General features: G+C 38.1%; 1 protein-coding gene across 1 annotated transcript in view; it reads right to left on the bottom strand.

Annotated features, from left to right (window-relative positions):
- Positions 1–2,833: 2,833 nt before the first annotated feature.
- Positions 2,834–25,919, bottom strand: part of Slc16a4 (solute carrier family 16 member 4) — a 25,596-nt gene continuing 2,510 nt past the window's right edge. Inside the window, exons 3-9 of the mRNA XM_005367837.3 lie at positions 21,451–21,583; positions 20,353–20,496; positions 20,059–20,220; positions 18,016–18,534; positions 16,190–16,401; positions 15,047–15,140; positions 2,834–7,285 (exon numbers count right to left, since the gene is read on the bottom strand). Coding sequence (XP_005367894.1) covers positions 7,134–7,285; positions 15,047–15,140; positions 16,190–16,401; positions 18,016–18,534; positions 20,059–20,220; positions 20,353–20,496; positions 21,451–21,583 — 1,416 coding nt within the window. The 3' untranslated portion in view covers positions 2,834–7,133. The remainder of the gene's footprint in view (positions 7,286–15,046; positions 15,141–16,189; positions 16,402–18,015; positions 18,535–20,058; positions 20,221–20,352; positions 20,497–21,450; positions 21,584–25,919) is intronic.

Raw genomic sequence — 25,919 nt, 5'->3', positions numbered from 1 at the left:
GTAAAATTTTTTGTTTTTAGACAAAGTCCCTCGTAGCCCAGACTGGCCTAGAATTCTCCATATAGCCAAGAGTGACTTGGAACTTCTCACTTCGTGTCTCTACCTCCCAGGTGCTGGAATAGGCCATCATATCTTTGTTTATAGAAACATACCAGTAAACTACTCCTTAATTGAGCTTGTTTCTGCTTTCTAAAGTGTCTCAGCCCTGATTATATGTAAGAACCCTTCGGGAATTTTGGGAATTTTAATTCCCAAAGTTAAGGTTCTTCCTCAGGTTGATTTGAATTGGGGTAGATAGAATGTCTTTGCAAAGCCTCAGAAATTGTTTTTCTTTTGTTGTAAGTGTGCAGGTGATTCTACTGTCCTGCCAGTGTTGAGAGCCACTGCTCTAGCGACTTAAGTTTATACATACTCAAAAAATACAGATCTTAAGCTGGGTGGTGGTGGCGCACACCTTTAATCCCAGCACTCTGGAGGTAGAGGCAGGTGGATCTCTGAATTTGAGGCCAGCTTGGTCTACAAGAGCTAGTTCCAGGACAGTCTCCAAAGCTACAGAGAAACCCTGTCTCATAAAACAAAACAAAACAAAACAAAACAAAACAAAACAAAAGAAGAAGAAAGAAAAAGAAATACAGACCTTTTAAGAAAACAAAAATCAGTATAATTGTTGTTCAGTACAATATGTATATTGCTTAACTTCTATGATCCCTGCTGGCCAGAGTTTGGTCACAGCCCACTAGCATTACATTGGTATCTTTTGGAAGATTGTTAGAAATGTAGAATTGTAGCACCTCACCTCAGACCTGTTGATGGGGTGGAGATCTGCAGGTGACTCATGGGTACATTAAAATTTGTCAGGTGCTTGCCTAGCATGTGGGAGGCACTGGGTTTGAGCCCCAACATCATGTACAGACACGCAAAAGTTTTAGGAATCTGCTTTTGATATAGATACATTTATGATATTATATATGATTTATTTTCAGAGATTGGTTTTTAGTGGAGAATTAAGTAGATGAGGGATTTTGTTGTTGGTTGTTTGTTTTACGACACCCTTGGTTTGTTTGCTTTCCTTTTGGGATGACTAAAGTGCATACATACATAAACCTTTTTAAAAAACAGTATTAGATTCCTCCCCTTACTTTTTTAATTGCCAAGTTTAAAGGTAGCCTTTTAAGTACAGTAACTGGTTAAACATCTTTTTTTTCTTCCTGGGTTTCTTTTTAGGAACTACTGACAAAACCTATAGCTGACTTTTGGATATGACTTTATTGCTCAGCAACTAAAAGATGAGTTCTAATTGCCAGACTCTGGTACTGGCATTGTCTTCCTGTTTCTATAGAAACTGGGTTGGAAGTCAGAGCTGCACAGAGGGAAAGGGTAAGTTTCTTTTAATTCCATATTATAAACCCATATCTTACCAGCTATGGCCTGGTATCAGTTTCCACAGTGGAGTGAGTGGTAAAGTATTCTCAAATAGGAACTACTAATTTTTACTTGGAAGGAAACTGACATCAAGTCATTAAACATAATGAGGGTTTAAATATGGATTTATTTTTCTGGTGACTCTGACTTCACCTTTCTTAAAGGAATGAACTCAGTAGAATTATCACTGTCAGTTTACTTTTTACTCAAGGGGTCACAATATTGATTTTTTTTTTAATCCTCCTCTGTTGTACTTTTCTGGTAAGTTAAGAGTGGCATGTAGAAAGCATGGATGGGGCATCGTAGAAGTCTGCATGGATTATGTTTCTTTGTAGAGTTCCAGTTCTGTTTTCCACTGTAAAACAAGTTTTGTTCTACTGACCAGTTCTTAGCCTCTTTTCTCTTTTAGCTAAAGGATGAGTGTCTTTCTTGGGGCATATGCATGTGTTATCTAGGCTGGAACCTATCTGTAGATCTTAAGACACCTGCCAATTGGTGAGTCATCCTATTGCCATGGCTTCAGAGGGCTTTACTAGACAGCAGTAGAATTTAGACATGAAGTTGGTTTACTTGATAATGCAAACTCCTACAATTTACAGGTTGGTACATTTAAATAACCTTAAAATCTGACTAGCTTTGAGATGGAAAGACATTCTAAGCCCTCACTTTTAAAAACAAAAGGGTATATTATTACATACTAATTAATAAACGAAGAAAGTGATCTTTTCCCCACTAGAAGAACATAAGGGTTAGTTGTACAGACCAAAGAGAAGTACATCTTGGCTTTATTTACATCTAGATCTGTCACTTGTAAAAGCAGTGTGCTGTAAAAGTTGGTGGAGTATGGAGGCACATGGCCAATCCCAACATTTGGAGGAAGAGGTTAGAGGGTTGTGAGATTGAGACCAGCCTGGACTACGTAGTGAGATCCTGTCTAGAAAAAAGAAATTGGAAGTTTGTCAGTGTGAAAAGTAAACTTATTAAACATGTTCTGAAATTGGGTTATTGTTAAAATTTTTATATGACTTTCATTAGTTTCTGTTATGCTAGCTGGAGCTTGTATAAGGTACAGAATTGAATTTGTTGTGATTTTTTTTCTTTTTTTTAGGGGAAGCAAGAGTGGGAGATGGCTAGAAAGTTTGGCATACTCCTTGTTGTCAAACATTCAGACACAAATTTTGCTTAAGAATAGTCAGTTTGTCCTAGTTATAAAATAAATCCAGGAGCTCATCAGGCTGGAGAGATGGCTCAGTGGTTAAGACCATTTGCTATTCTTCTGGAGGATCCAGGTTCCATTCTCAGTACCCACATGGCAGCTCAACCATTTGTAACTAGTCCTGAGGGATCTGTGGCCCACTTCTGGCCTCCATGGGCACTGTGTACATGTTGTCAACAGACATACATGTAGGCAGAACACTCATAGACATAAAAATAAAATCTTTAAAAGTCTAAGAAACCCTCTTCTGACCAGCCCAGACAATCACTCTAATCCAAGTTCACTCTCTACATCCCTAAAAAGTTCTCACTAAAGTTTAGAGGTTTGTAATAGAGCTTTTGGGTGTTTTTGTGTTTTAAACAAGGTCTTGCTATAAAATCTAGGCTAGTCTCAAGTTGTTGACGGTCTTGCCTCGTCTTTCTGAATGCTGAGGTTGTGGGCAATGTTGTCACTGCTCATTGGTTTGTACCGAAACATTCTATAGTACAATAGCTTCTGCCAGAAAGGATCAATGTATGGGAGTCTTATTGTGTAGTACTTAGGCTGGCCTGAAACTCAGGAAGAGCCTACAGTGTCAGATTATAGCAATTCCAGGTACTACTGTAGGTTTGTCTTTCTGCTTTATTTTGTTTTTACTTTCTGTGTATTTGTGTTTATTTTTGCTGTTGTTTTTTGACTTCATGTGTTTCTGTTTACCACATGTATGTCTGATGCCTAAGAAAGCCAGAAAGATGGCATCAGCATGGTAATTTTTCGTTGTTTTTAAGAACACAGGTGCTAAATGTAAGTCAACCTGAATTGAATATTTTGGTAAAGTGTATTTAGCCTGTAGCTCAAGGGCATTTGCCACTGGAAGACTAGAAAATTATTAAAGCTGTTCATTTATTCACTTGTCATCTTCTGGAAGCTGCATTGTTGTTACACTATAGCAGGTAATAGCTAATGGTTGTGGTTTTAATTTTAGGGAGTGGGTTTATTCTTAGTATAGTTTTAGGTCAACTTTGACCTAAAACAAATTTGTAGCTGTTTCAATAAAGCTACCCATTTTTTTTAATTTTTTAATTTATAAAGCTACTCTTTATAATTTGTTGGTGCTTGCCAAGAAGGTAACATAAAGGAAAGATGGGGAGGTTTTGTGTTGTTTGAGCTGTGACTTCACTATTTACTGAATATTGTGTTTCTTTGATTTTTTTTTTTAATACTCATTTGGAAAATGGGCACTACAGATAAAGCCTCTGAAGATTGTGTGAAGATTAAGATTAAACTAGGCAGCTGGGCGGTCAGTAGTGCAGCCTTTAATCCCAGCAAGTGGGTCTCTGAGTTCAAGGTCAACCTGGTCTATTGAGTAATTTCCTGGTCAGTCAGGGCTGCACAAAGAAACCCTGTCCTCTTCCCCCATCCCAGCCCACCTCTCTAAAAAAGATGAGGCTAGGCCTGGTGGCACATGCCTGTAGTCCCAGGTTCAGAAGTTCAGGGTCATCCTCAGCTACTAGAGTTGTTTCAGGCTGGCCTGAGTTGTATGAGACCCTGTCACAAAAGACCATATAAATACCCAAGTATATGAAATTAGATACTTTATACAAAAAGTGCACAGCTAGTTGAAAACTGGTGCATGTCTGTAATTCCAGCTACTCAGAAGGCTGAGGCAAAAATGAAGGCTGCATGGGCTACATAGAGAATTTTAGACCAAGGTGAACAATTTCATGAGAACCTGCTTGAAAATTTAGAAAAAAGTACACACAGTTATATTACTAGACAGTTCTATATTATTAACTGGTGGCAGTTATGTTATTAGATGTTGACATACTGAGTTTATCCTGTCCCCATACCTGCTATCTTAATTTTGTGTGTATGTGCCTCATAGGGATCTCTTGAGGGAAAGGGGAAATAGTGAATATTGTGCTTTTCTTAAAGTGCATATGTATTGGGGCTGATTGTCCTGTGTTACAGGTTTCTGAAAAGTAGTTATGTGACATCGTATTGTCAATTAAAACGATAGTACAGTGAAGGAGCAGAAATATAGTAGAAGGGTATTGTTTGTACAATCTACATATTAGTTGTAGAAGTCTTTAGCTTTCTAATTCTGGGGATTTAAACTTGCTTTTTTTTTTTCTTTCTTTGTACTTTGAAACATTAAACAGTATGACCTTTAACTTGTGACCTTCCTGCTCCCTGCCTCTATTTTTTGGGTTCTGAGAGTCCAGGTGTATGCAAGTTCCTTGCATGAGATTCAGCCTTTCTCAATTCGTATTTTGAGGGCCTTATTATTGCTTAGTAGGATGAAGAACTTGTTGTATAAGATTGATAAATTCCTTCTAAGTAAAGTTAATTTGGAATTCTTTATTTAATCTTACAGTTTGCTTTGATAGGAAAGGTCTAGGTTGTTGAAATCTTTTGAAAATAATTGCTCCTCAAAATGGAAAGGGAAATTTAGAGCGGTTCCTATTGGTTTTTTCCTTTTGACATAGAAGACAGAAGAAAACCATAAAATTTAGTTGCTGTTTATGAAGGATATTTTGCTCAGAAAGTATATTTTCATTTAATCTTCACAGTGATCTATGAAGTAGGTAGGTGGTGATATCCTCATTTTATAGAAGAGAAAGTTGGGTTTCAGTTCTTGAGCAACTTAGGAGGTCATTTGGCAGCAAATGAAAGAGCTTAGATTTATTAGTTTGCTCTTTGTGTGAGGGAGTCATGTTTTTAAAGACTTTTATGTGTATGGGTGTTTTGAATACATGTGTCTATGTACCTTGTGTGTTCCTGGTGCCCAGGGAGGCCAAAAAAGGGTGTAGCATCCCCTGTATTTGGAACTGTATATGAACCACTATGTGTTATAGATATTGGAACCTGGATTGTTTGGAAGATCAGCAAATGCTCTTAACTGCTGAGCCGTCCTCTGGCCTGATATTTTTATTTATGTTGTATATTTAAGTGTAAAACCCTGTAGCTGGTTATGGTAATACAAACCTGTAATTCTAGGAAGTTAAAGCGGGATTGTAGATTTAGGGCCAGCCTGACCCTGTTTAAAATAAATAGGTGTCTTATTTAAATAGGTCTTATTTAAAACTTACCTTTTAAATAAGAGCAACTTACTGTCTTTGAGATAGCTGAGATTTCAGATTTATTTGGTTCCGAAGTTTATAACAGGCCTTGGAAACATCTTGTTGATATTACAAACTAGAGAAAATTGAAATGTGAGCTCATAGAGTCCTCAGTTTAAAGCTAGACAGAGCTGGAGATGGATCTTAGTGGTGGTGTGCTTGCCTGTGCTGCCAAGGGTTCAATCTCTAGCACTGTAAAAGAAGTTAGGGGAAATTCCACAAGTTGGGAAAGTTGTTCCATCTGAGTACTGAGTGAGCCAGATTGTAATAAGTAAGTGGTAAGTATGAGTAGACCTGGTCAGAGAAGGCAAAGTTCTGGAATTATAGCCGATGGCAAAGTTTGCACAAAGGCTAATTTGAAAAGTATCAAGGTGTGGAACCAAATTTAAACTTCAGTTTAGGGTTTTTCTTTATTAAGGAATCAGTAGATGTTTGAAAGCAGAGAAGAGTGAAGGGTGGAATAATAATAGTTGGAACATTCTGAAAAATGTTAAGGGATTTGTATTGCAGAAAGTGGTTTTTATTTTGGACACAGTTCATAATGCGTAGCCCACACTGGACTCCAAACTCAACTGTTCTCACTTTAGTTTTCTGACTGCTGGGACTTCTGGTATATGCCACCATTCCCTGCTTAGAAAACCCCTTTTTATCCTTTTAAAGACTACCCAAACAGCCAAGAGCTCATTATTCACAGGCAAGAACCATTCATTACTAATTAGCTATAAATGACCCACACCTTTTGAACAAACATAGTTCCTCTTAAAGCCTCCTTTTCAACTTCCATATGGAACTTACAGCTCTGAAGAATCATCTAGATGCTTTATATAAATATTTTAGATAATTAAATGTAGTGAAAAGATAATACTGTTTAGATGGGCAGTCATACCTTTCAAATGATTTTCAAATAAAGATTATTTTATCAAATTTTATTTCACTAGGAACTTAAGACACAAAATAATTGAAGATTACTTATAATCAATAAACAACAATACATTATTTTTGGAGGGGATATACCATTCTTGTCACTATGAAAGGCTTTATTCGGATTCTAGAGCTCTAGTCAACCAATTACTATATTAAAAAAAAAAGTAGTTTACCGTTGTCACATTTTGGTGACAGAATTACCATAGCACAAATGAAAGTTTTTTCACAAATAAATGAAATGTATTTATTATAGGTACATTATGTTTTTATTTAATAGGTCAGATAGCTGCTTTAACTGATTTAGTTTTTAGCCTGTTTGATTAAGTACCAACAATTGGACATTTCTAGCAGTGCTAATAAAGCAAGAAGGAATCTTAAAAATTATATGGCTTACTTTCTCATTTTTACAGAGATTTTTGTTCTATGCTTTTGTTTCCAGTGGCTTGTTTGGATTTTCTTTCGTTAAGCTCTCACTTGATTGTAGTCCTTCGAAGGTCAGGCTGTTGGCTTTTCCATCTTTCAGCCAGTGGTACAAAGAAAAGGGAGACTGAAGAGAGGAGATAGCAGGTGCCGGAGAAGTAGAAAGAGCCTGTGTATGTCTTTGTATAGTCATATATCCAGCCTGTAAGGAAGGAGTGGTTTCTGTTAATGAAGTGAACTTTTCTGTTTGTAATTCTCAAGCAACTCTTAGACTTTGAAGAAAGAGGCCTCATCTTCCCAGTCTGTATTGTGAGCCACTGGATTTAATACAGCTTCTCACTTGTCTCACTTGAAACTGAATCACTTTCATCTAAGTGGAAACCTGCATCATTAAAAAAGTTATTGTGGACTCAGAAACATGTCTTAGGGAGATTGGAGAAAATTAGCACTTCATTTTATGATACTCTTACAAGAAGACTATTGTTTTCTAACAAGAAAGTAATCAGAACTTTCTTTACTGAGCTAATATTTGAGTATTTACCATGTTCCTGAAAACAGGCTATGCATCAAGAACAGTACTGAGCCAAATAAACATGGTCCCTGCACTAATAAAAGTTTACAGTTTGGTGGGAAAATAGATATTAACCATTTTAACTATGTATTTGGTAAGTTCTATGAAGGGAAGGCTTGGGAAGGGAAGGGTTATGATATCACATGAGAAGGAACTGTTTGATAAATGTGCTGAAGGAATTTTTCTAAAATCTAAATAGTCCATGTGAGAGCACACACATGTGTAGACACTGGATCAAGGTCCTGATGCATGGTAGGCCATTGAGCTGCATTCCTAACTGAATGCTCTTTAAGAATGTAAAAAGCCTTGCAGTCTTTTCATCAATGGCACATACTAGAACTTAAGTAAAACATCTTAAAAATAATAGCAAGAAGTGAACAGTTAAATGTCCATATAAAAGTCTGTAATGTAATGGTGGTGGCACACTCCTTTAATCCCAGCACTCAGAGGGTAGAGCCAGGCATATCTTTTTGAGTTCAAGGCCAGCCTGCTCTACAGAGTGACTTCCAGGATGAATGAATGAATGAATGAATGAATGAATGAATGAATGAATGAATGAATGAAATTTATGTCCTGGCAATGCTGAAGCATGCATGTGCAGTCCATATATGGTGGTTCTTTTGAACTTGTCCATATTGGGTTTCATGAGGACTCTTCCTCATAAGGGCACCAGATCTCTTTACAGATGGTTGTGAGCCACCATGTGGTTGCTGGGAATTGAACTCAAGACCTTTGGAAGAGCAGGTCTTAACTGCTGAGCCATCTTTCCAGTCACGATCTTTGTGTTATATGCCTGTGTGGTTCTGGGTTAAGAGATGATAAACTGATGAAGAGAGAGGTAGGAATACTCAGTGCTTATGTGTTTTGGCTGTTCTGCCTGCTCCCGACTCATTTGGTTAATTGTTTATTGCCTTTTCTTCATTCTCTTATTTTAGCTGTGACAGGGTTTGGGGTTTTTGTTATTTAATTCTGGGGATTGAACCCAAAGCTTCATGTGCATACATGCTAAGTATGTGCTCTACTGCTGATCTACACTCCCAGTCCCTTTTATTTTGATAATTTGTATTTCCTATTTTTAATGTAATGTATAAATGGAATATTTTATAGCCTTTTAAATTCAGCTAACTTTAAGGAGTTTATTGATGCCTTACTTGATTCTCTCATTTAAATGTTTCTTGGGGGTAAGTTGAGGGAGTGGAGTAAGGTCAGCTCGGATGAGTCTTTGTATTCTGTGGATGTGACTGACCTCTGACTTTCTAAAAAAATAAGTAACCTGAGCTATGGAATTTTCTAGAAAGGAGGGAAAATGGAACAGCAACCCCTCCTCTTATGCATATATATGTGTTTACTGTGAATTTCTGAATGGGTATCAAATGTTAGCATTATAGGAAAAAGCTAGGGGTTCTTGATAGTAATGTAAATAGTCCTAGTAACTCTCAGGAGAGCAAAGGTGAAAATGGGTTCAAGAGAGTTGTTTATAACTTTTTGCTTTTCACACACCTTTTAAAGAGAATGTTATGTCTGAAACATTAAGGTATTAAAATATAATTGAGAAGGGGATCATTTGGCATATTTCAAGCTGGATGTTGTTCTATTTATACTTGGTAATTGAGATACCAGTATCTTTAAAATTCTAGTTGAGATTCAGAGCCATATATATAACCCTTAATTTTTAATAATGGGACAAAGGCTCACTACTCCAAGTAGATGTTTTAAGACCTATCAAGCTTGAATTTTTAACTCACCTAAAAGCCACTTAAATGTAAGGTTGTTTATTGTGACTAATAAGGATTGATCTTATCTAGGATACCTGATATCAGAAGTATTTTAACATATGTATAAGCTATCTTAGGCTTGGGACCCAAGTCTAAACAGAAAACTCACTTGTTTTGTGTATACTTTATATACATAGCCTGAAGATAATTTTTAAAATTTACTGAGTTTATATATATATATATGTATTTTACCTGCATTCATGTATGTATGTTTATGCACCATATATATGCTTGGTGCCTTAGAGGACATTGGATCCCATGGAAGTGAGTTATGGATGGTTGTGAGCTGCCATGTAGATGCTGGGAACTGAACCTTGGCCTTAACCTGCTGAGCCATCTCTCCATCCCCCCTGAAGATAATTTTATATAATACTTTTACTATTTTTGTACATGAAATGAACTTATGGTAGGAAATTTTACCATTGTGACATCATGTCACTACCCTCAAATATTTATTGTTTTGAATTTAAAGATGTTTAACTAACACACTTTGTATGTGGTTTTATGAATTATGAAAAAGGGAATATATTGTTCTAAGAGGTATTCATTACTATATCTTTCAGAATTTGATTGTCGAACTGAGTTAGGAATTCTATTAAGAGTTAGAAGCCAGCCTGGTCTACAAAGCAAGTTCCAGGATAGCCAGAAACCCTGTCTCAAAAAAACAACAAAAAACCTGCTAGGGGTTGCTAGATGGCTTAACAGGTAATAAAATGGTTCTTGCTACAAATCCCGATGGCCTGAATTCCATCTCTGGAACTCATGATGGAAGAAGAGAACTGACCCCACAGGTCTTCTGTCCTCCACACATACAGTATGGCATGTGCATGAACACACACAAACTCACCCAGTAAGTGAGTGCTCAAAAAGAAAGAAAAAAACATCTGTTAGGCTGGCTGTTACGTTTCCACTTATCATCATGTTAGGATTTGAAATAGACCCTGGAAGCCCTTGATCCCAGAGTTCCTTGATGGTCCTTCAACTGTGAGGTTGAGAATTCTGAGACTGAACTTTTCTCTGTTGGGTAGGAGGTATAGTGACAAACTTCAAAAGTGTATGGACATACTGATTTTATTTTATTTCATTTCTTTATGTTGAGATGTGGATCTCACCAGGTAGCCCTGGATGGCCTAGACTTCTAGGCTGTGTAGACCAGGATAGCCTCAGACTTACAAAGATCTGTCTGCTTCTGCCTTTCAAGTACTGGAATTAAAGGTATGTGCCACCTTGCCTGGACAGGCCCTGATCCTTTTGCTTCTCAAAGACACTGGTTGGGCACTGCAGTTTTATCTCTTACTTTGGTTGTGTTGTAAAATATTTATGTGTTCTATATGTGTCATGATATGAATAAATCTTGGGAAACATGGGTTAGCAAATTCAAGCCTTGTAAGGTTGGAACTCACTAAAGGCCCCAGGATAGAAATTTGCCGGAAGATTTATCAGGATACTTAAGCATTGGCTCTCTGTGCTCTGTTTTATTAGAGGATTAGCATCTGGACACCCAGTCTTTGCAAGGGCAGAATGATAATTTTCTCCTCTTAAACCACAATAGAGCTATTTGGAATTTATTACTGATGTTTTCATAGATATTCATCAATCTTAAGAACCCTGAGTCAGAGTAAAGCTGGGTGTGGGGTTAGTTTTGACATAAATTAACCACCTAATAATGAACAGTTTACTTATTTTCTTCAGTGTTAGTGTATTCCTGTTTATACAGACAGGGAACTTTGCTGTTTTCTCACTTGTCTTCCACGTACCCCAGTCTTCACAGTGGATCTATAACAGACCAAAAGATTGAGCTATTTTGTTTTCTTCTAATAAATTCTTAGGCCTCAGAGAACTTCTCTGTTAATAGCCATGATGGAACTTTAAAGGTTAATTTGGTAAATGGTGGAGCAAGGATAGAAGTTTTGTTCAGTATTGTACTTGATGATAGACTGGAAGTAGGGATTAACCTGTCCGTTCATGACATAGCTTATTTGTTAGAGGGGCAAAGACTTCCTTGGATGGATTGATTTTATATTTTATCCATTTTCTTTTCCTATAATACACGGAGCTAGAAAAGATAACCAGTTACCCTGTTATTTCTAATTTACAAGGTTGAAATACCTGAGAGGGAACAGGATTAGAACTTTTTTTCAAGCAGGGCATGGTATACTCACCTTTAATCTCTGCACCTGAAAGCTAGGAGAATCTGGAGTTCAAGGTCACTCTGTACTGTATAGCAAGTTCTAAGTAGCCTGTACTATACAGAGAGACCCTGTCTTAGAAAATCAAAAAGAGGGGCTGGAGAGATGGCTCAGTGGTTAAGAGCATTGCCTGCTCTTCCAAAGGTCTTGAGTTCAATTCCCAGCAACCACATGGTGGCTCACAACCATCTGTAATGATATCTGGTGCCCTCTTCTGGCCTGCAGGCATACAGACAGAACATTGTATACATAATAAATAAATATTAAAAAAAAGAAAATCAAAAAGGTTAATAAATATTTAAAAGTTTCCTTAGAGGGCCTTGAGAGAGTGAAGAGTCTTATGTACTGAGTTTCAGCAAACTAAAGTTGCTTAGTGGTTACTGCATGAATATAAGAAATCATCAAACTAGCCGGGCAGTGGTGGCGCACGCCTTTAATCCCAGCACTTGGGAGGCAGAGGCAGGCGGATCTCTGTGAGTTCGAGACCAGCCTGGTCTACAAGAGCTAGTTCCAGGACAGGCTCCAAAACCACAGAGAAACCCTGCCTCGAAAAAAAACAAAAAAACAAAAAAAAAAAAGAAAAAGAAATCATCAAACTAATTTAAAAGTTTAGGAGAGTTTTTAAGATATTTGTGCTTGATTTAAGTATTTATATGTATGTGCATAATGTATTTGTTTATTGGGAGTAGGCAATAGTGGGAGAAGGGAGGACAATACTCGGTTTTATTATTTTGTAGGTAGCTAATCAAGCCTTCTAATTTTAAATGAAATAGCATTTAATTTTGAGCTCATGTCGAATGTTTTATAGTCACGATTAGGAATCTTAGGTAATATGGTTAATGTCTGAGTTATGTTTGAGAATATGATTATACTTTTCAGCTTAAGTTGTCATCTGTAATATTGTATCATTTGTTTTTTAGCAAGGGTCTGCTAGAAATATAACAAAGTTTCAAATACTGTGTTTTCCCACAACTTTTCAAAGCTGCAATCTTGGTGCTAAGGTAGAATCCTGGAGGCTCTCTATCAGCAAGACACTGACAGGTTTGGGTGTGCCTTGACATCTAACCTACATTTAGTTTGCTAACCACCCTCAGCCAGGGAACTGAGTGTGATTTGGGCCATATTCTTAAATAAAGTTGGATTTGTTACTAGTTACTGGAAAAGGATAGAAGGAATCTGGCTGTAGTGGGCAGCGGTAGTGTTCTGTGGAGGAGTTCAGGAGGATATGTTTTTGGCTTTTTGGCCTTCAAATTTTTGTCCTATGTTAAGGAATTGTATTGCTTTTACATTTCTCATATTCATGATGATAAAGGTATATAAATGATTTTATTTCCCATGTGTTTTACTTATAGATTTTTTTTAGTTGTGTATTTTTTTAAAAAGGTTACATCGGTTCTATAAGCTTCCTATGTTTTTATCTTTGCTAGAATTATTAAAATGTTGTATAGAACTAATGTTTTTTTCTTTTTCATTCCCATACAGGAAGGAGAAGTTTATTGTTTATGTATTCACTGTTACCAGTTTAAAACAAACATTTTGTCTGAGGATTCACTGTTTGCCAGATTCCTACTTAAACATGCATATATATACTCTTTTATAGGAATTTCAGCTTTTCATTTGATATTAGATATGGGTAAGTAAAAATGAGACTTCTACAGCTCTGAAGATTACCAGTAAACGTTTAGAGTTAACGGTGAACACAGTCATGTAATTTCCCACACATCTTAATAGTCAGGTACTGTTCTGGATTTCAAGTACTAGTAATTGAACCTAAGGCCTCACACATGTTAGGCAAGTATTCTATCACTGAACTACCTCTCCATTCCAGAGAACTGAGTTACTTGAAAACAATCATTGTAGTATGTGGTTTTTGTTTTGTTTTGTTTTTTGGTTGCTGCTAAAGTCAGAACTTGGGAAGAGATCTAATGGTCTTTATAAATCCTCTTTATCGGGCCGGGCGGTGGTGGTGCACGCCTTTAATCCCAGCACTCGGGAGGCAGAGGCAGGCGGATCTCTGTGAGTTCGAGACCAGCCTGGTCTACAAGAGCTAGACCAAAACCACAGAGAAACCCCGTCTCGAAAAACCAAAAAAAAAATAAAAATAAAAAAAAAATAAATCCTCTTTATCATTTCATAGAGGAATGACTTAAAGAAACAAGACTTGCTTCCACAAAACTTCTCCTTTTAACAAGGTGTTTAGCCACATAACATCATTAGCAATGAGACATTCTTAGTTTAGTGTCTTATAATCTTGAGATACCAAGAGCAACTCTGAGACAAAAAAAATCTATAGAGCTTTTAGCAATAGCCTGATTGCTACCCGTAACTTGTTAGAACATTCTTCTGCCTGTTCCCTAGGACTAGTGGATACAAGTATCTTTCAGGAGCTCTATGTTTATCTTTACATATAGGTCTAAGTATCCTAGACTTTGAGTAAGAAAAGGCTATAAACATTTTTTTCTGACTGATGGAAAACAAATATTTTATAATGCATTAGGTGTACTCATGAAATAAAAGTTTCACAATAAAGTGATTCTGTTTTCTAATTTACTCTGTTGTAGTCTGTTCTTTTTCATTAAAAAAAAAAATAAGAAGCTGAGAATGGTGGCACATGCCTGTAGTTCCTGCACTTGGGAGATGAAGGCAGGAGGGAGGATTAAGACTTCAAAGCCAGCATCCTCTAGGTAGTGAGTTTAAAGTCAGCCTGGGTTGCATGAGACCCTGCCTGAAAAGTAAATAAACATAAAAAAATAAAGTACAAACTTAATATAAGTGGTTTTTGTTTTTTTAATGATAGAGCAGAATTACTGTTTCAGTTATGGTCTGAAAGTAGCAAAAGTGGAGGATGGCTTGGTTGGCAGATTATTTGTCTAGCATGGATGCCCTGAGTTTGATTCCATCCCTACCACTGCATACCCCAAGTAATTGATTCCACACTTGTAATCACAGGGGAGAATGGGAAGATCACAAAGTCCTTAAGGTTCCTTAGGTTCATGGGGAGTTTGAAGTCCACTTGGGCAAATGAAACCTTGTTTCAAAAACAAAACAAACCATTTAAAAATAGCAAAGTAAATTTTAAGGTAAGTTCCTTTTTGTGGACACTGCAAATACTTGGCAATAAGATCAAATATATTGACCCTTTATTCTGTGACAGTAACATTTAATCCTGTGCTCTAGGTATATTTTTTTTTTGTGCAAGTAGTCAATGTTTTAATTAAACCAGCAAGCAGACAATATCATTTAGGTCAAACTGATTATTTCTAGTAAAGTAAAATAGCACATCTACAGAATTAACTCTCAGATTTTCCTGTATTGGTGATCAGGGTAGAGGGAAGTCAAACAGCATTTAAACCTGATTCTATTGCCATTGGTCTTAGATTCCTATTTTCTTCATTGAAATTTGCTGAAGAATATGACTTAGTTGTTACCTGCTATCGGTGGTCCAGAAAGGACAGCCATTCCAGCAAAGAAACTGGCATATCCCAAAAACTTGTGCACTCTAGAATTCTTAGACAGATCGACCTGCAATTAGAATTCAGTGTTAATCATTTTAAGGATGAACATCTCCAGTGTCTTATGTTTACAAAGGGGTGACAATGTTTTTGTTTTTTGTTTTTTTATTTTTGTTTGTTTTTTTTTAATCTTAAACTAAATGGTTTGATTCCTGAGATGATTTGAATAACTTTTTGCTCCCAGTGTTAGGAAAGGGAACAAAAGTCAACTAGGGAACAGCACTTTGGCTAGGCAAAGTAGTGTTTTCAGTTTATTAGTGGGGTACGTTGGTGTTTGATTTATGTAGTTCAGGAGAGTATTTACCTCCCAAACCTTAGTGATTTTCCCATTAGGAAATAGTATTTTGGCAGTCTGCACTTACAGTAATAATTGGATCTACATGCGACTGACTACCAGCCATAGGTTTATAAGAAATTTAGTAACACAACGAGCTGATTTCAGCCTTCGGAAGCTGGAATTTTGCCTAAGCCTCATACACTATTCTATAAAACTTTAAAAAATAGTTCAGTTCCATTTGAATTCAGGATTTAAGTCAGTTTACAATAAAAATGAAGAACTTGTCAAAACAATGTCCTTAACACAGAAGCCACATTTGTTAGACTTACATGCTTGTGTTCTAGTAAAAATCAGACATCCCTGGAGCCTGGAGGGGAGGAGTGAACAGAAGACCACTGGAATCTTTCTGAGCTCTGTTCCTTTTCCAATTCTATGCAGCTAATCCTCAGCTTCTTTTCCTCACATGTAAGATAAATAATGACAGGATATAGCTAGCTATAGAGTTTCTGAGGTCTCATGTAATTTTTGTTTTGTTTTCCGAGGCAGGGTTTCTCTGTAGCTTTGGAGCCTGTCCTGGCACTAGCTCTTGTAGACCAAGCTGACCTGGAACTCCCAGAGATCCGCCTGCCTCTGCCTCCCGAGTGCTGGGATTAAAGGTGTCACTGACGCCCGGCTTCATGTAACTTTAATCATAAAAATAATACAAAATTTGAATTCTCTTTTGGGAAAACTTACTGAGCCTTGTATTGAGTGGTTTAACATCAATGAATGAGTCTACTCACCAGTACTGGGAGTATCAGTGCCAGGTAGCCACCAGCAAAAATGGCAAAAAAGATGGTATAGGCCATAAGGAGTGGGAATGTGGTGGCTAAAGGAGCAAGCAGGTTAGTTACACCACATAGAATGAGGTAAAATTTATGGTATTGATACTTCTTGATCCAGTTTTGATCAGCAATCCATCCGGAAATAAGCTGACTGACTGTCTCAGTGATACCTGGAACAGTAAATACAAAGTCAGGCAATCTTTGTTTCCTCACACCCTTTATAAAAATGTCAGTGTATAAGCACATCTTTCTCCAAGTAGTAGCACTCTGTTTTGAGGCCAGAATACATGAAGGAAAAATGATTTCATACTGAAATAGGATATATAAGTTACTTCCTCTTCTAAACACATTTAATAAAATAACAAAATGCTGCCTCCAGCAGAACATGAAACCATCAAATTCCCATGTGTTTTCTCATTTTGTGTGGAATCTCTGCTTTAAAAAACAAAAAGACATGAGCTGAAGAGATCTTACAGCTTCTTAAAAGAACTTGCAAGTGAGGGTATGAAACTTACGTGTCATGAGGAGTCATGGTAAAACATTGGAGAAATTAAAATCTTATATTAAGAGACACTGGAACTTATATTTGTTTATGAAGCTTTGGAATTTAAGACTTCCAAAGGTTATTGTAGTTTGAAAATATGTAAGAAGTCTAAAAATGTCATTTGGGACATAGGTGGTAAGGTGTAATGAGCAATTACTCAGAACCACAGTTTTTTCACTCAGCATTCTTACCATTTATCCTGTTACAGGACATAGCAGTTAAAATACCAAAAGAGCAGCATGAAGCCAGGTGTGGTAGCATGGGGAGGTAGGGCAGCTCTGTTAAGTTCAAGGCCAGCCTACTCTGCACAGTGTAACAGCAGTTTTGACTGAAGCACATTGAAACTAGGTGTCCAGCTTTGTAAGGGCTTGGCTAGTAAGAAACCTGTCGAAAAGTTAAGTTGAACTACTGAGAATTGCTGGGTTAGAGCAAACCAAGATTCAATCTTACCCCTTTTCATTTGTTTCAGACTCCTTGTTTTGTTAGGTGTCTACAACCTAAATGTACAACCTAAGCATTTGATCTTACAACATTTTGTAATTCCATAAAAATAATTGTATTTTTCTAATTTATGTTCTAATTTACTTTAAGTATGAACCTGTGGATTAGTGACTAATTCAAGGGTCATATTTATCTCACAATTATTTCAAGAAGAAATTACTTAACATCAGATACCAATAGCGTGGGCCTGGCACTACACTGAATTGCACTTATTACATCCCTAATATAGCTGTGAAAGAAAGCAGTGCCTTACACCTGACCTATAGATAAGAAAGGAAATCCTGGCACAGAGGAGAACGTCTTGCCCAAGGTCACACACAGCAAGGAAATCCAGGCAAGACCCTGACCTGGGAAGTTAAGCTTCAGAATCCATCTTTCCAGTTACCACACTGTTTTCTAGCTGAGATTTCCTTCTTCCCAGACTAGTTGTTGACAGCACCAGCTTTCTGAAATTTTCTGCCCAAGAAGTAATTGTTATCTACTGTGTTAGACACCTGAAAATGAGTAAGGTGAGTTAGGCCCACTCAGATCCCCGATCGCAGTTGACAGATCTGTGTGCGGAAATGCAAGGTATTCTGCTTAGCCCCAGAGGACTTGCTTCCCTAGCCTCCCACAGCCCACTCATGATTGCTCTTGCTATTTCCCTCCATTCTCTCCTTGCTTCAGTTTTAAAATAAAGTTTTACCAAGCTAAGTTTATTTTTCCTTCTAGGTAGGAGGCTTGAAATAGATTTTCTTACCAGCTACAGATACAAGGTAGGAGGCATCCATTATGTCAATTCCAAGAGTTTTGGCTCTGGCTACTAGGTGAAAAGTAGGAACGAAATAGGCTAATTGACTGAGGAGAAAAGACCAGGTAAATATATAGAAGAAAGGATTCCTAAAGAGAGAAATATCTAAAAGATTTTGTTTACATTTCCATGAAACAAACTTTTTTTGGTAACTTTTGTCATTACTCATAAGTGACAGTCTGTTCCTGTGAGGTCCATTGCCGAACTCTTCACTTTGATGTTCTAAGACAGTTAAATTTTTAGTCAGTTGTTCAGATTTCTTCATAGAAATGCCTTGGATACAAGACTCTTGTGTCTCATTGCAGTATGATGTTTCTGTCCTGTCTGATGCCTCGGATCCAGTTGCAGACAAACTGCTACCTTTGTTTTTGATACCAGAATTGTTCACTGTTTCGGTGTGGATGGGCCTTAAGAGCATGCTGGAAGGCACCAAATTCAATGCAATAGCTCCAAATAATATAAGAGCACCTAAGTAGAAGAGAAATTGAGAAGATAAGAATACTCTTCAGTTCGTGGTATTTTCTATTTATAGGCTCAGAAGAGACCAACAGACTTAGTCCAATAATTCTTGAAAGTACTACTTTGTTTCCCATGTTTACTTAAAAATCCATTTTACTTATGTCTGTGTGTGTGTGTGTGCATGCATATGTGTGCAAAATGCCTTTAACTGCTGAGCCATCTCCTTCCCTGCTTCCATAATTTAACTGAATGCATTTAAATCTATTAACAGTATACATGCTGCAAAAAATGAAATACTTTAGAGATAGAAAACCAGGAAGTTGGACCAAGAAGTCATGAAAAGGAAGGGGGGGAGGGGTTGAAGGTAGGTTGATAATCTGAATGACTCAAAATTACAATACATTCTTAATGGTTATTTTAAATATATTGCAATGACTGGATTTTGGTGTAGGAAATACAGAATTAATCAGTGGGAATCATGGGGGAAACATTAGGAAAGGAGACAGTCTTTCAGTCTGATATTTTTTTAAACACTTTTGAAAGAAGAAATGCTAGTCTTGCCCTAGATACTGAGTGCTTGATTGGTTTTGGTGTGTCCTGAACAAGTTATGACGTGTCTTTGGAGAGAACAAGCTATGTAGGCTTTCTTAAAGGTTTGTCAGCTGAAGATTACCATTCACCATGAGATTACTAAGTAAGTGCTCTACATAGGAAAGAGTCAATACAGCAATATAAAGCCAGAAATAGATATGAACATTTTAAAGAAAATACTTCAGAAGTGGTTTTGTGAAAAATTCTAGTATATATATATACACACACATATATATGTATTCATATATAATATATGATTGTCCAATAGGAGCCTAATCTTTTTACAAATACTTTCTTCATATAATCTATTTTAGTGAAGGGTTAGAGGAAAAGGAGAAGAGCATTGTTTTTCTGAGGGCCTTCCAGTTGGCTCTCAGGCATTGAATTCCAGAGAGTTCTGAGTGAGCTAGCAAAGCCTCCAGGCCATGGAAGATCTATCTATCTTTCTTCTTTCTTTTGTTCTTTGAGACAGAGTTTCTCTGTAACTTTGTAGCTTGTCCTGGAACTAGCTCTTATAGATCATGCTGACCTTGAACTCACAGAGATCAGCCAGCTTCTGCCTCCCAAGTGCTGGAATTAGAGGCCTGCGCCACCTCCCAGCCCTTTTCTTTCATGTGTTTTAAGGAAGGAGATGCTCTTCCACTCAGTATCATCCTTATTTCCCCTCTCATTATCAGTGCTAGGGATTAAACCCAGAGCCTTGTGTGTAAGTACTATAGCAACACCTGCAAGTGTTTCCACTTTATGTGGTATGGTACCTCATTTCCTTAATCCCAGCATTGCCACAAGTTTGGGGCCAGTCTTGTCTACATAGCAAGATCTGGACTCGCCAGGGAGCAAGGAAGCAGAATTTATTGGTCTCGAAGCTTCACTCATCATCAAAGGGAAGGGGGAAACATTAACCTTTTGGTGTTGATAGTTTAGAAACTTAGACTGACTCACCTGTCCAGTCATAAAGATCTATCAGGAATTTTGTGAAGGGTGCCAGCAGAAACGTCAGTCCCATTCCAGAACGGGCAATCGCTGTAGAAAGACCCAATCTTTTTTTGAAATATTTGGTAATTACCACCGCAGCTACTTGGTACAAGAAAGCAGACCCCAATCCTAAAAGGAAAACAAGTTTGAAATTACTTTCTTATTAGGTTATTAGTTACCAGATCACATAATCTATTTAGGAGCCTTGGGCAGTAGAAAGGTTTCTTGTTTCATCTTTTATAGTCTCTTTACAGTACTCACCAGGTAACAGTCCCATAGTCACACAAAGAAAGGGAATGCTTGTGGCCCAACTGCTGACCAGATAGCCACCAGAAACAAGGAAAGTCCCAAGAATGGAGGTAGGTTTTTCTCCAAGTATGTCACAAATAATAGCAGCCAGGGGACCTTGAGAGAAGAGAGAGTGCTAGGTTAATGTGTAGTGATACTTTTTAACAAATAAAGCTTGCCTGAAGATCAGAGTACAGAGCTAAGCCACTAGAAACTAGGGAGTGGTGGCTCACACCTTTAATCCCAGCACTAGAGAGGTGGAGATGGGAGTGATGATTGGGCAGAGAGGAATATAAGGCGGGAGATGACAGGAGCCCATTGCAGTCTGAGTTTGGTGAAGACAGATGCAGTCAGGAGATGCAGTCTGAGGACAGAATTGCCCCTTCAGTCTGAGCATTGGTAGAGATAAAAGAACTCTAGTGGCTGCTGGCTCTGCTTCTCTGATCTTCAGCATTAACCCCTATATCTGACTTTGGGTTTTTATTATTACTACCAGTTAGAATTCGTGCTACATTAATGTTCTCTGGCACTCCTTAGTCCTTATGTGTGATTTGAATGAATGTGAAGAAGACAGGGTAACTGCTTTAAAGTATTGTATATTCAATAAAATAAAATTTTATTTACACTAATGTTGTTTGTTTTGTGCAAAGTTGAATCACTAATCTCCGTATTATCATATTACTGAATTAGAACTAGAAGAGAAATTGGTTTAATGTTTGTTTTTAATATGATCACATAATTAAAACCGAATGGTTTCATTTTCAGGTTGAGGACTTGGCTCACTGGACTGAAAGCCTTACCAGACTAGAAAGAAACAAGGGACGAAAAATTCCATTCATGAATCAAATAGTTGGATTTTTAATTCCTGTTTAACCCTAATTTTCCCAACTTAATTTCCAGGTTAAGTAGAGCTTAAACACTGGCGTCTCTTTCAGTATTACATCCTGATATTAATGCATATTAATAAGTAAAGTTGAATGTAATAGTACTTCAACCTTAAAGGAATGATGGTGTTGTCAAGACCTTTGTGGTCGTTCTCTGTAGGAAGCGAGCTTGTTGCCAGTTTCATACCTGCAGAGAAACGGAGTGCTGACATGATGGATCCAATCCAACCAATTTGCTCTGAGGTGCCTTCAAACTCTTCTTGAAAGACCACAAAGAATATTGCAAATGTCTTGGTCATTGCCATCACAAACACATTTACCTAAACCAAAGCATATCAGTTCTTGTTAGGTAGAAAGCAGGCTAGTGCTATTACCAGAGGTTCTATTGCTCCAGCGTTTCAATACTTACCTATTTTTCTTATTGGTGCTTTCTGGTTACATAATGGGGGTGAGAAGCAGTTCATTCCACTTTAAAGTGGTGGGACATGGCCATGAAAATATAGACTTGAAATCCCCATTTCAAGTCTGAAAAGATGTGTGTCACCATTGTTTTATAGATGAGAAGTTAAGAGATAAAACAAATGGGCAATGATGGTCCAGACACTGAGGCTTGTATCCTAGACTGACACCAGATTCACCACTGCTCTTGTTTTCTTGCTGTATAGCAGTCCAGGAGGTTGCTTATTCCAGATGCCTTTGGTGGGGACTTTGTGTTTGGATAGATACTACCCTTCCTCAAATCCTAAAGAATCATGACCAACACCCACCTTACTTGAATCAACATTTCCAGTCTTATTTCACAATAGTATCTCTTCTCTGGAGGCAAGAGACTGAGAGTTGGCAATGGTTAGGAGGCTTTCAAAGTTCAGGAAGGAGTCCTAAACAGTTTTCTCATTCTGATTTGAAAGTACAAAACAAAACTTGGGGCTAGAAAGATGGCTTAGTGTTTAAGAGCACTTGTTGCACTTCCAGAGGGCCCAGGTTCAGTCTCCAGCACCCACAATCTGGCAGTCTGTTATAACTTTCCTCCAAATAAAAAGCTAGCAAGTTGTGTAAATGTCAAAATAGAGTGTACTTCTTATGAGCAAGGACCACCAATGTGAAATGTCGTTTTGTACGCTTTTTTCCTGTGTGTGTGAGCTATGTGGTGATGATGTCCACAGAATGCTTACCTGGTTTTGTGTGTGTGTGTGTGTGTGTGTGTGTGTGTGTGTGTGTGTGTGTGTGTGTGTGTGTTTTTGAGAAAGAGTCTATGCATGTAGTCTTGACTGTCCTAGAACTGTGTAGGCATGGTTGACCTTGAACTCACAAAGGTCCTCCTGTCTCTGCCTCCCAAGTACTAGGATTAAATACATGTGCCACCTTAACCGGCTTACCTCTATTCTTTATCATCTGAATATGGCTTGCTCTTGGTCTCCAGTAAGAACGTTTCTTTGTTTAGATTGTTTCTTATTCCTTCTAACTCTAGCATTGGGGCGTGACCCCAGACTGTGTTATGTATCCACTGAGTCTCAGGAAAGGAAAGGTGGAACTCCTGCATTTCCCCAGCCAGCTCTTTTAACTTCATAATTCATTTCTATTGGGACTCAAAAAAATACTAAAGACTTACCCCAATGTCTGTATTTTCCCTTCATTAAGCAAGCAGACTCCTATGTGAGTCTTGATCCTGTGTCTTGGATCAAGTTTGGTAGGTGTTGGTCCTGCTTCAGTCTTCATTGGCCTTTGTAATTGTCTCACTTCCAAATCAAGCAAAAACCCAGGAATGGTCCAACCCCTAATTTCCAACTTAAAAGCAGTTTTTTGTTGTTTTGGTTTTGGTTTTTTGAGATAGGAGTTTTTTTTTTTTTTTTCTCTGTGTAGCCTTGGCTGTCTTTGAACGCTCTGTAGACCTGGCTGGCCTCAAATGCAGAGATCCACCTGCCTGTGCGTCCCAAGTGCTGAAATTAAAGGCAAGGGCAAATACCAACTGGCAAAAATAGTTAGTTGTATTAGACCCGTAAGAATACTAAGTGGTTCTTACTCGTTTGTGTGTTTTAGATCAGCCTTGACTCATTTTGAAATCACTGCCAGTTGTTAGGGTCACTTTTAATTAATAACAGTTTCTTACTATCCCAGGCCCTTCTGTAGTAATAGCCTAGCTTGTCTTGACCTTCACAAACAAGTTTCTTCATAGTCTGTTGATTCTATTTATCACAGTAGCCCACTGAAAACTGAAGTTCAGTAGCTTAGTGCCCTTCATCTAAGAGCTCTGGCCAAGGTTATCAGAGAGTTGTTTATTGCTAAGCCAGGAGATTGTTCCCATCTCTATTGTGTGATCTCAGCAGTGCCCATGCATCATTTTTCTCTGATAATTTCTAGACATCTGCCTACTTCTGTGCTTTTTCCTGAATTGAGTCCCCCAAGATTTGTCCTATTCCTCTCTTCTCTGGTGGTTTTAAACAGTGTATCTTAGAGACACAGGTTGCTCTACTTCAGATGCATATAGACTAAATCAAGCCTGTTCCTGGTTATAAGCCCCTTGGACTCTGTTCAAGATTAAGCCATTCCTGATGTGGGAATGATTTCTTATTAATAAAGAAACTGCCTAGGCCCATTTCATAGGCCAACCCTTAGGTAGGCGGAGAAAACAGAACAGGATGCTGGGAGAAAGAAGCTGAGTCAGTGAGTCGCCATGGTTCCCGCACTCCAGACAGATGCAGGTTAAGATCATTCCTGGTAAGCCAGCTTGTGGACTACACAGAATAATAGAAATGGGTTAGATCAATATGTAAGAGCTAGCCAATAAGAGGCTGGAACTAATGGGTCAGGCAGTGATTAAAAGAATACAGTTTCCGTGTAATTATTTCGGGTATAAAGCTAGCCGTGCAGGCGGCCGGGTGCTGGGACACAGCTCCGCCACTCTTATTTCAACACATTCCAACTGTTCAGAGTGTTTTTTCCTGTTCCTCCTAACTTGAGTGAATGGCATTCATCACTCACCGAAGTGCTCAGCTAACAGCTCTGGACTCTTCATATTCTTTGCTGTGCAGGTTCCTCTCTGCATCTTAGCCTGCCCTCTTGATATGCTCAGATGTGTATTTCAGTTATTCCTGGTGTTTTCCTTAAATTTGGGGCCTTACTTGTTTTCTTGCCTATGCTGCAGCTTGCCAGATGTGTATTTCAGTTATTCCTGGTGTTTTCCTTAAATTTGGGGCCTTACTTGTTTTCTTGCCTATGCTGCAGCTTGCCCAATAGATACCCTGTGTCTAGATACAATCCTCACTAGTCCATTTAGTAATGGACTAACCACTACAGATGTAACTCTAAAATACTTTCCTGATTAACTTGCCTCACTTAAACTTCATAACCTCAGAACAACCAAAATCTGTTATTTTTCTGAGATTATCTCACTGTGCTGCCCAGGCTAGCCGTGGACTCCTGGTCCTCCTGCCACTGCCTCCCAAGTGCTGAGATTACAGGTGTGCAGCACCACATCTGTCCCTTAACGTGTTTTCTATAGCCTCTCTGCACCTCTGACTTCTTCTACCCTCTTGTTTACTTACAAATGTGTCTGTCTATCAGATTATTCATCCCCCACGAGCAGGTATTTAATGAAAGGCTACTGTGTTTCTGGCTGTATAATTCAGAGAAGGCCTATAATATGTCTGGTAAGACATACTAAACACAGAAACAGTTATATATAAAGTCTGGTAAGTTGCAATGTAACCTTCCTATGCCTTTGTAGGGGAGCTTACAAGGTACGCAGAGAATTTTTTTCACTAATTCAGGAGTTTAAGTGTTATGGGAAAGTAGTCTTGGTAATTCATTCAGAAATAAATGCAGTGGCCTGTAAGGATGCACGTTATCACTGTGAGCAGTGAGTTGGCCCGAGTTCATTGTTAACAGTTTGCTATATCTTTTGTGCTTCAATAAGCGTCATCATATTACCCAAACAAGATGTTATTAACCTGATTGTGAGGTGCCTTTTCTTAGCAGTAACTAATCAAATAACTTGCTAGCCATTGAGAAAAATGTAGAAAAAAGTGGGAGAACCAGACTACCCAACAATACCAGCACCATAAGCCGTGCTTTGAGAGGAGGCCTAACCAGGCAGGGATCTCAGACTTAAGGCATCTTTAGTTTCCCTGTTAGTAATGTTTCTATGTAAGGGGAGGAGAAATGCTAGTCTTTGGTAATGAAGCCAGAATTTAGCAACGTGTGCTTTGTTGTTTTATAATACACAAACCTTAGCTGAGGATCTCTGCCTTCTTTTTTTTTAACCATTAGGGAGGGGTAATGCATTATGTTTTCCCACCTCCAATTTCATACAGATGTTACTCACCAGTACATTGGGCTCCCATTGTGCGGGCTGTTTGTTGTAAATCTAAGCAGGGGAGGAATGTCAAGAAAGAGGTGTTTTTGTGAGTGTGTCTCAAAGTTGATAGAATGATCTAGGGATGTGCAGGTTGAGGCACAGCTGTGGATGGGATCCATTAGTGTTTGGAATGATCTAGGGATGCACGGGTTGAGGCACAGCTGTGGATGGGATCCGTCAGTGTTTGGAATGGTCTAGGGATGCACGGGTTGAGGCACAGCTGTGGATGGGATCCATCAGTGTTTGGAATGATCTAGGGATGCGCAGGTTGAGGCACAGCTGTGGATGGGATCCATCAGTGT

Source organism: Microtus ochrogaster, unplaced genomic scaffold (assembly GCF_000317375.1).
Source record: "Microtus ochrogaster isolate Prairie Vole_2 unplaced genomic scaffold, MicOch1.0 UNK25, whole genome shotgun sequence".
NCBI lineage: Eukaryota > Metazoa > Chordata > Mammalia > Rodentia > Cricetidae > Microtus > Microtus ochrogaster.
The sequence above is the reverse complement of the archived record's forward strand: the minus strand, read 5'-3'. Positions and strand labels throughout refer to the sequence as shown.